The sequence below is a fragment of the Cucurbita moschata genome, unplaced genomic scaffold, assembly GCF_002738365.1.
Source record: "Cucurbita moschata cultivar Rifu unplaced genomic scaffold, Cmos_1.0 Cmo_Scf00016, whole genome shotgun sequence".
Classification (NCBI taxonomy): domain Eukaryota; kingdom Viridiplantae; phylum Streptophyta; class Magnoliopsida; order Cucurbitales; family Cucurbitaceae; genus Cucurbita; species Cucurbita moschata.
The window spans coordinates 3,387,650-3,397,851 of record NW_019268532.1 but is presented as its reverse complement, the minus strand read 5'-3'; the positions used below and the strand labels follow the sequence as shown (position 1 = coordinate 3,397,851).

At 35.0% G+C, this 10,202-nt stretch overlaps 1 protein-coding gene across 2 annotated transcripts; it reads right to left on the bottom strand.

Moving 5' to 3' along the window:
* Window positions 1-5,808: 5,808 nt before the first annotated feature.
* On the bottom strand, window positions 5,809-8,888 carry LOC111454016 (AP2-like ethylene-responsive transcription factor AIL1). Of its 2 annotated transcripts, XM_023095286.1 has the most exons (10): window positions 8,561-8,888; window positions 7,974-8,478; window positions 7,803-7,885; window positions 7,660-7,668; window positions 7,479-7,567; window positions 7,330-7,403; window positions 6,832-6,882; window positions 6,684-6,760; window positions 6,326-6,515; window positions 5,809-6,295 (listed from the first exon to the last, which is right to left on the bottom strand). In XM_023095286.1, the coding sequence occupies exons 1-10, from the start codon at window positions 8,748-8,750 to the stop codon at window positions 5,992-5,994; spliced, it is 1,572 nt and encodes a 523-aa protein (XP_022951054.1). In that variant the 5' UTR covers window positions 8,751-8,888; the 3' UTR covers window positions 5,809-5,991. The 2 variants fall into 2 exon arrangements, with proteins under 2 accessions (XP_022951054.1, XP_022951053.1); XM_023095285.1 differs by having other exon boundaries at window positions 5,809-6,515.
* Window positions 8,889-10,202: the final 1,314 nt, after the last annotated feature.

The window sequence follows — 10,202 nt, the reverse complement described above, 5'->3', positions numbered from 1 at the left end:
TTTTTTTTTTTTTTTTTTTTTTTTTTTTTTTTTTTTTTAAATATACCCTTTACATTTAACTTGGACAACGGGGCAAATCTGCTTTGTGAGATAGAAGAGAACAAAACATTTTTTATAAGAGTGTGGAAACCTTCCCTAGCAGATGCTTTTTAAAACTTTAAGAGGAAGCTCGAGAGGGAAAGCCTAAAGAGGACAATATTTGCTAGCGGTGAAATTGAGCAGTTAAAAATGGTATCAAAGCTAGACAACGAGCGATGTGCAAGCAAGGAGGCTGAGCCCCGATGGAGTGGACACGACGTGGTGCGCCAGCAAATACACTGGGCTCTGAAGGGGGGTGGATTGAGAAGTCCCACATCGATTGGAGAAGAAAGCGAGTGCCAGCGAAGACGCTGTACCCCAAAGAGGATGAATTGTGAGATCTCACGTTAGTTAGAGAAGAGAATGAAACCTTTTTTGTTATAAGAGCATGAAACCTCGGTTGAAGTGATCAAAGAGAAATGCACAAAAAGAAGAGAAAAGAAAAGAATTTGGAAGAAGCCCAAATTAAGTTGGTGGGGCTCATAATGAGGCTGGGTTGGTGTGATGCATGGGCAGTATTATAGAGACTGAGAAAGCGAGAGAGAGGTGGAATGAATATGAATGGATATGGTATGTGCAGCAGAGGTTAAGGTCATAACAGAAGAAGCGGCCCAATTCCAGCTACCTTGGGCTCAAGAATTGCACAAGCTTTGCAATGGTGGACAAGGGATAGTGGATATAGGGTCAGATCAAAGGACGGAAGTGAGGGTGGCTGCACAACAGCAGCAGCAGCAGCAGCAGCAGCAGCAGCAGCAGCAGCCGTAAGTAAGGACATAATGTTGACAGAGGAGGCAGTGGACCAAGTAAGAGCTGGATTAGGCAGAGGCCATGGCATTCATTCTTTCCCAAAATTAATAATACGATCCTACATATATACTAAACAAATAGTATATAACGTTATATCTTGTAAAACTATATAAAGTAAATTTAATCATATATATCTTTGGGCAGTGATTTGAAGAGGTACTTTTTGTATTCTCTATTACTTTACCTACTTGAAGTATCACTATAAATCTCTAACTAATATTTTTACTTACATTTTTCTCTCTAATTTTTTGTGTTCATCTATATTGAATGTGTGAATTGTTATATGATCCTAAAAACTGGTATCATAGCTGTGAGATATTCACCACTATCTATAAAGATGAAAAACTCAAAGATTGGATCGAGAAGTTTGATAGATTTGATTTTAGTTTTTGGAAGATGTAGATTGGAGAGTATTTAAACTAGAAGGTCTTCGTGAATCCTTGTCTGGATGAAGCTAAATTCCATGACCACGAAACAGTGAAATCTCAAGGATCGACAAACTTTAAGATTAATCTGGTTGACACTCCACAGAAACGTGGCGTTCAACATTATTAAAAAGAAGACATTGTCAGATATGTTGAAGACATTGTCGAATATGTATGAAAAACCATCAACTATGAACATATTTTAAGAGTTTTTTGCCTTCATTCACATGCTTCTTAGAAAAATTTCTTTAAAGATTATTTTGTCTTTACACATATACTACTTAGAATAATTTACGGGAAGTCACTGAACATAAAATTACTTTAAGTTAAGCAAGTAAAGCACACTTAACTATAAACTTCTTATGACTGAGACACCAAAAAAGAATGTGTACTTTGTTGATATAAGTAATAACTTTCAATTCTTTTGTCTTTTTTAGTCATCTTATCTTTAAAATCGTTCTCCTAATCTCGATTCATTCACGTAATGTTTGAGTATCCATCTTGAGCCTGGTGTCGTGTAATAAATAGTGAACATTAATTACAATTTGGATGAGACAAAGAATGAATGAATATATGGAAACCAACAAACATACCCTACTCTATTCAATTTATATCAATGGTTTTTGGACTCAGATAGAGAAAAAGAGAGCTTCATATCTCATCCAAAGTAAACTTAAATTAATATCTCGATCAAATAGTTAGAAATTTGAATTAAAAAAAAAATCGAGAATCTTGTGACGTAGTCTGAATGGAAAACAAGTGTGATGCATGGTCCCTATTAATCCAATTTACATAAAATAACTAGACAGGAACGACTCCTTCAAGTTCTTATAAATCTATGACCAACCCACGTCTCGTCTCCTCGGAAGAAACAAGAAACCTGAATTGAAACATGAAATAACTAGACATGAACGATTCCTTCACGCTCCTACAAATCTATGACCAACCCACGTCTCGTCTCCTCAGAAGAAACAAGAAACCTCAATCGAAACATAAAATAACTAGACAGGAACGACTCCTTCACGTTCTTACAAATCTACGACCAACCCGTGTCTCGTCTCCTTGAAAGAAACAAGAAACCCGAATCGAAACATACAACCAAATTGATTGATTTATTTATTTATCCCAAAAACATAAAAATTAAAAGAAGAATAATAAAATGGATGCGTCTGAATGAGCAGAAAACAAACAAAGAAAAACGATGAATTTTTCCAGATGTCCTTTGCGTTGCAGTTTTGTATGGAGACAACTGCTACCTCTGAGGCAATAAATGTCTCAAATTTCGTTGTCTTTCTTCTCAACTTCACTCGCCATGTTGCGTAAACTTTAAATGAATATATAATAATGTTGAAGAACCCTAGGCACCCAGTCGATTATGACGTCTCATTCATCAAATTTGAACACGAAAGTTTCGAGAAAATTCCCCTCACCTATCGAACTCTTGGGTTTTGTGCGTACTAAACAAATTATTTAAGTTAATATATTTTTTTCATGAATTAGAGTGTTCATATGATCAGATAACTTGACTCTTTCGAAGTATCTCAATTCAAATTATAAAAGTTGGGTTGGGTTGGGTTGAATTTTTTAAAAATGGAAACTTTTGAGTTGATTCGTGGATTGACATTTTTTTTTTTTTGTTGGGACAACCCCGATCACCCGAAAATGGGACTATAAGCCATCTCAACATTTGACCTTTGTAATAGATGTTAATAATGAATTGTAGCTAGTGAATTGTAATGGCTCAAGCTCCACAACTAGTAAATATTGTCTTCTTTAAGCTTTCTCTTTCTTAAAACGCATCTTGTCCTCTTTATCCCATTCGAAAGGATATCATCTCATAATTATCTATGATTGTTTCTGTCTCTAGCATGACCACTTGATGAAATGGAGAGAGAAGTGGGACAAATGGCCGAGACTACTGAAAGGATTCCTTCTTGGATAATAGGTATTATAACTGGTATTCCTCTGATCGGTTTAGTCAATATTTTCTTTTATGGTTCATACTCTAGATTAGGTTCATCTCTATAATAATCGGATGAACTGAGTTGTAGCCATGAAAGCGTAAAAACTCAACATGATATCCCGTTAGAGAGAGATTTCCACACCTTTATAAAAAATGATTTGTTCCCCTCTACAATCAATATCCACACCCTTGTAAAAATGCTCCGTTCCCCTCTGCAATTAATGTGGAATTTCAAAAATTATTCTAAAAAATTGTCTCGACCCAACTCAAAAAATTAGAGCAATCCAGATTGTGGGCAACGAAGATTAACGAAAGGGACAACATGATTAATTATTTAAGAAAGATTCGTAAAGAGTTCTACAATTACAATCTTTATGAGTAATCAATAACAATCCAAAGAACATAATCATGGGGTTTGCAATAATCATGCATGCTTTTGTTTGACTAACACTTCAAAAATAAAAACAAAAAATTAAGATCATGAGCTTCCACTCTTTGCCTTACTTTTTTGTTATATTCTTTTCACCCAATGAATTGTAGATTTCATTCTTTCTTTTGGATTCTTTGAATTTTGCAAAGCATCTCAATAAAGTCAAAAAAATCTTAGCTTCAATCCAAAATAAAAGATGGGAGCGCAATTTTTTTTGTTTTTTTTGTTCTATGCTTTGATTCAAAACACATAGAATCCAACAAAAACAAATTCCATTTAGACTATTTTCACGTTTTTTTTTTTTTAAAAAAACAATAAAAATGTCAATGGGATATGATTATTTTCTTCCTTTTGTTTGTAACTCATATTTAATGTGTTCCTTCACCTTTTTCTTACTTTAAACTCATTGAAAATTTGGTCTTTTTTTTTCCAGTACCATTTTAACCTATAAATAGTTAATCCTACCATTTTAAGTATGATATTTAAATATCAGAGGCATATATGAGTTGAGTTGAGTTAGATTGAGTAAATCTTTTGGACCAACCCGAACCACTTAATAGAGTTAATTACCTAGCCCTTTATTTTCGAGTTGAGTTGGGTTATCGAGTTGTCTTTAATTATTAAAAAAAAACTGTACTAATCTATAATACATGTTATATTAATAACAAAGATTAAGTCACAGTACATCACCGCCATCAATAACAAATGCCAAATATTTTTAATCTTCATAATAATTTTAAAAGTAAAATAGGATTGAGTTGAGTTGTAACCCTATTCTCGTGTTGATTTCACCAAAAAAATGTCAACATACTAATCAACCCAAATTTTTTGATTTTTCAAGAATTCAACCCAACTCAAAAAAAAAAAAAAAACATTAACCCGACCTAACCTTTTATGTCTTAGGTTGAGTAATCCAGGTGGATCGAATAATCAAATTATATAAACATTTCTAAAATAAAATAAAAAAATTTCTAAAATAATTAAAATATAATAGAAAATTAATTATTTTGGAACTTGTTGCTAAAAAAAGAAGATTCATAATTTGTTTTTAGTTTTATACTTTATAATAGAAAGTATCAAAGTCCTTAACCAAAGCAGAATAAAAAGACAAGAAAATTTCATGATTTATTGAAAAAAAAAATCAAATTGTAATTTAAAAAGTAAGAATAATTGCATATGGTTCCAAAAATAGGCTAACATTTTCACCAACCTCTCATTCTATTTTAGAAAATATAAACAAATAAATTTTTATTAAGGGTATTAGAGTAATTTTTAAAAGTTTAAAGGTATTTTTGAACTCTTAAAAAAAGTTAGTATTTTTAAAACAAATTATTAATAGTTTGGGCTCTACCGTAAATACAATAGTTAATCTTTGTTAGAATCTACAAGAATATTTTCTTCAGTGGGACGATAGCTCTGAAAAGACAAATAGCCCATTTTTCTTTGATCTCAGGAGAAATACGATCGGGGGCTAATTCAAACCCTTCGAGTAAAATAAGAACAGCCCCACATTCGAACGACCTTTTCCCATTCGCAAGAACTTGTTTCAGTTGCATATCATAAGGAATTCGAACCACTACTTCAAATACAGTATCAGAAAGTACCGCTTGTGGAACCTCGATATCCATGAGCTTACTAGCTAAATGGAACTGTTTTTTCAAGAAACTAAATTCAAAAAAAGTGTAACAATGTTTTTGAAATAATTAAGCATTTAATAATAACTTCGATATCATTATCTTAATATTATAGATGTGAATAAAACATTTTTTATAAAAATATGAGATTTCTGTTTAGCAAATTGTTTTGAAACTATGAAACAGACCGTTATACTACTGAATTAAAGTAACTATGAAGCAAACCGTTATACGTACTAAATTAAAGTAGACGGACGATTACGATAAACTAAATTAAATCCAACCTAAGCCCTAACTAATTAGCACTGAACTAAGAAATGTTAAAATATTGTTTAGGTTTTTGGCTTTTGGGAAAGCAAATGAAATAAAGTAGAGAATTGTAATGATTATGTAATGTAAGATTGATATTCACATTGGGATTCAAACCCCAATAATCCCTTTTGTTTACATTGTTCTTATTTAATGCTCAAATTCATCAACTTTATATCTCACTAACATCAAATCATTCACAAATTAATCATTACTCCAAGTTCTTCGAATCAAACACAATTTAAAGCATATTCTAATCAAAATTCGACATCATCATCATCATTTTTGTCTTTCTTTCTTTCTTTTCATGCAAAAAACAATAATAAATAAAGGGTTTTGTTTTTCTTAAGTGTCGTTCCAAGCTGCAAAAACAGGTAAATGTGCCATGGCTATCGCTGCTGGCCATGGGTACCACGAGCTGACACCATTTACTGCTGCCACCTTTGTCTTCTCCGGGCTGCCTTCTCTTGTTACCAATGACGATGAATTTGAAAATTGACTCGCTGAGGTTAACGATTCCGTCCCTATCAAGTCTTGTAATGCCATTGTAAACGACGCGTTTCGATAGCCTCCTAATGCAGCTATGGACTGTTGTTGCTGATTGTTATACAATGCCGTCTTCCAATCGGTGGTACTATTTGAATTGGTGTCATTGTTTTCGATCTCGACTGCAACCCTGCCGTTGTTGTTTGGCGCAACGGTTGTGTCTACTTCCTTGTTTCTTCGAGCTTGCTCGCCTGCTAGTAGTGTACTACTAGCCATGATTCTCTCGACATCGTACTTACAAATGTCAAAGTTGGTGACTGCATTTACGCCGCGGAATTTGATTGCTGCTATGTCGTATGCCTCAGCTGCTTCCTCTTGCGTGCCTGACATGACAACATTTTTCAAGATCTTTAAACATTCATTCACATTAATAGACATACATACAAAGATTTTAGAAATTCAGACATTATTTTGTTCCGACAACTACATTAATTATTCATAGCCCAACATTAAAAAAAAAACAAAAAAACAAAAAAGAAAAAAAAACTCACTAAATGTTCCAAGATAAAGATCTTTATTTCCAGCAACTCGCCCAATCCTGGCCTGCCATCTTCCATGTTGGTGATGTCTGTTTAATCAATAATTAATCACCATTAGCATCAACTTAATAAAGCTTTAATTTTGATTAAGAAAAACAACCTTGTAACTCCACGGAACACCGAAGCGCCCCTCGAAAAGCCACTGCTTTTCCTGCAAACGTAAACGAAAAGAATGTTGAGGATGGTTGGGAGAGGAGTCTCAGATTGGCTAATTAAAGGGTTGATATGGGTTTATAAGGAATACGTCGCCTTTTGGAGAATCTCAATATGTTCAAAGTGGACAATATCATACCATTGTGGAGAGTCGTGATTACTAACATGGTATCATAGTTATGTAAAGTGACTCAAGTGTCAAATAAATGGTGTATTTTATTCGAGGACTCTAAAGAAGGAGTCAAGCCTCGATTAAGGAGAGGTTGTTCGAGAGCTCCACAGGCCTCAAGGAAGGCTTCTATAATGTATTTTGTTCGAAGGGAGGATTTAGGGAACGATCATGGGTCTAGAAGTAAGGAGTACATCTCCATTGCTATGAAGCTTATACTCAAAGTGGACAATATCATATCATTACAAAGGTTCGTGACAAGAATCATACGACTACCTTCTCAAGTGGGCAACATATTCCTGGCGGCTCATGTTCTTCATCTCTTCCAGCTCAGTCTGATAATTCTCCAGCTGCCATTAAAGACAATTAAAGGTAATGAACAAAGATGAAAGCATGTTCTTTGATTTAGAGCAATTGGGTCATACTGGAAAATTTATATGAGTGGAGGGTCCCCAATATTTGAGAGCAGCAAGATCATAAGCTCTTGCAGCTTTCTCTTCCATATCATATCCTCCTTCAAGTTTGAATCATTAACTCAAAGTTTAGCTTCCATGAAACAAGATTGAAGCATTTAATCATGAAATTTGAAGGAAAAATAGAACTTACCCAGATAAACTGTCATATGATATGGTTGGATTTGAATGGCATGACAGGAAACAACAATCCATGAGAGTGTCACCCCAAAATTGAAGCTTTTGATCAAAAAATTCAAATTTGAAAATGGGTATTTTTTAATTTTACGAACGAACCTTGTCTTCCTTTCCTTGTTTGCCCTTCTTTCTTGCAGCTATTATCCCATAGATGAGCTTCATATCTCCCTGTCCATCTATGTCTGCAACATTTCCCACAAAATTGGAGTGGTAATGATTAACATGTAATTGATTAGTCAATGATTGAAGATGATTATGAAATAATGGAACCTTGTAACTCCGCGATATTGGGAGGTTCGTTGGCCAAAAGTATCAATGGATTTGCGGTGAACGGGTTGTTTGTGGCAGAGCTTCCCAGGGCCTCGTTTCTTTGTTTCCACGGCGGCGGTGGAAGAGATCTGGCCGGGAGCTGTGAACGAGGTTGATTGAGAACCTGGACTCATGGATAAGCTCAATGACTGGAGTTCCCCGGAGCTCATTCCGGCAATGGAGGCAGAACCACCGCCACCGCCGGTAATATGCTGCTCCAGAGTATTATGGGGAGTGGCGGCGTAGTAGGGAGGAGAGACCCAGTTTCTAAGGGAACGGATTTCGTTTTCGTCGATTGGAAGAATTTGTGGGTCGGAAGGAACCAAAGCAGAGTAGTAGGGATGGGAATTTTGAATCAAAATGTGGTGATGTTCTTGATTTTGAAGGTCCAATGAATGTTCCCTGTCCGCCATTGTTGCACCGCCGAGAAAGTCCTCGAGCTTCGGTGATGAATTCGGCACCATCCCTTCAAAGAAAACACAAAATTTCAAAACCCCACCAAAAAAAAAAAACAATCAACGAAGAACAGAGGAAGAACAAAAAAAGACCTTGATTTTGGGATGTTGAAAGAGGCCCCATGAGACGGAGAGGGGCGTCAGATTTGAGGTGCATAGCAGCAGCAGCAGCAGCAGAAGAGTCGGGAATCCCATAGAAGCCCAACCAGCCATTGTTATGGTCATTCATCGACTTCATGTTCATGTTCATGTTCATGTTCTTGATCTTGTTCTTGTTGTTCATCAATGATTGGGGAGAGGGCGTTTAAATAAAGATCACACAGAACAAGTTCTAATTTTTCCCTCCTCTTTCGAAAAACGACAAATTACCCAAAAAAAAAAAAACTATAATATTAGTGTCCTAACTTTGTTTGTGTTACAGATAGTGAGCGTAGATTATGAATAGATATCTATCTGGGCAGTGCAGCGCCGCCCGGTCTGCAACTCACTCAAATTTCAGGCCCTTTTGACAGGAAATTAAAATGGCTAATACCATTTTTGTGAGTGAGTGAGTGAATGAGATAGGTGTCCTTTTGTGAGTGGTGGTCGTGAAGGTCACTTCAATTGAATTTAAGTATTATAATGAAAAAAAGACCAGTAACTGGAACTCAAATGTTTGTTTGTCATGTAATTTCTTTGAATTTTGAAGGAAACATCTTGGATGGAACGATTTAATGCTTGATCTTAAATGTGTTTTTTTAGGCACATGTGGAAACGATTTCTTCTATTGCGGCAGGAATCTCATTCTCGGCCAAACTCCAGTACTCCTTAGAACGCAAAAAGTTTTATATGAGCATCGCCCAATGATCATAGTATCCATCAAATTTCGGAATTGCAGACTCCACAAATGAACTCTCCATCGACACACTTTTATTATGACACGTAAAAGACTGTTGCTTCCAGTTTTGACTTGTCTTTGATACCAAATGTTAAGAATAGAAAGAAAAAACGGGAAAGATCAGAAAAAGAATGGGGAGAAATCTCACTTACCAGTGAGTCACATGTGAACTAATTTAGAGAATGATCATGGGTTTGTAAGTAAAGAAATACCTCTCTTTGGCCTACCCAAATGATTAACTCCACTTTTTTTTCCTCTCTAAACTCTTTTTCTTCCATCTCTTAATACTTTTTTTTTCAAGAGACTCGATAATACATGTGATGGAGTCATTGTTGGATGATGAAAGTCTCACATCGGGCTGATTTAGGAAATGATCATAAGTTTATAATAAAAGAATACTCTCTTCATTGGTGTGAGACTTTACGGGGAAGCGCAAAGCAAAGCCATGAGAGCTTATGCTCAAAGTGGACAATATCATACCATTGTGGAGAGTCGTGTTCATTTAATAGTCATAACAAAGTAGACATTGTGACACATGTCATGCGTGTCCTCAGCTAATGATATTTTGGTTCAATTTAGTCGGATTCTTCTTTAATCCAATTTACCTAATAAAGAGAAGATAAAGTCATCCTCAATCAACACCATACTAGTGGTGAATTTCTTATTCTTTTAAAGGGGACATTTTTATCACATGGGTAAATACACCAAATATAGAGTATAAGTAGATTTGACGCTATATTAATAACAATATTCTTAAACTTTACCTTTTGTCTTATTTTTACACATTTGTTTTCACGAACATATTTAATATCTTAAGATTGATTAAATATAAAATTAAAACCGCTTAAATCAACCACT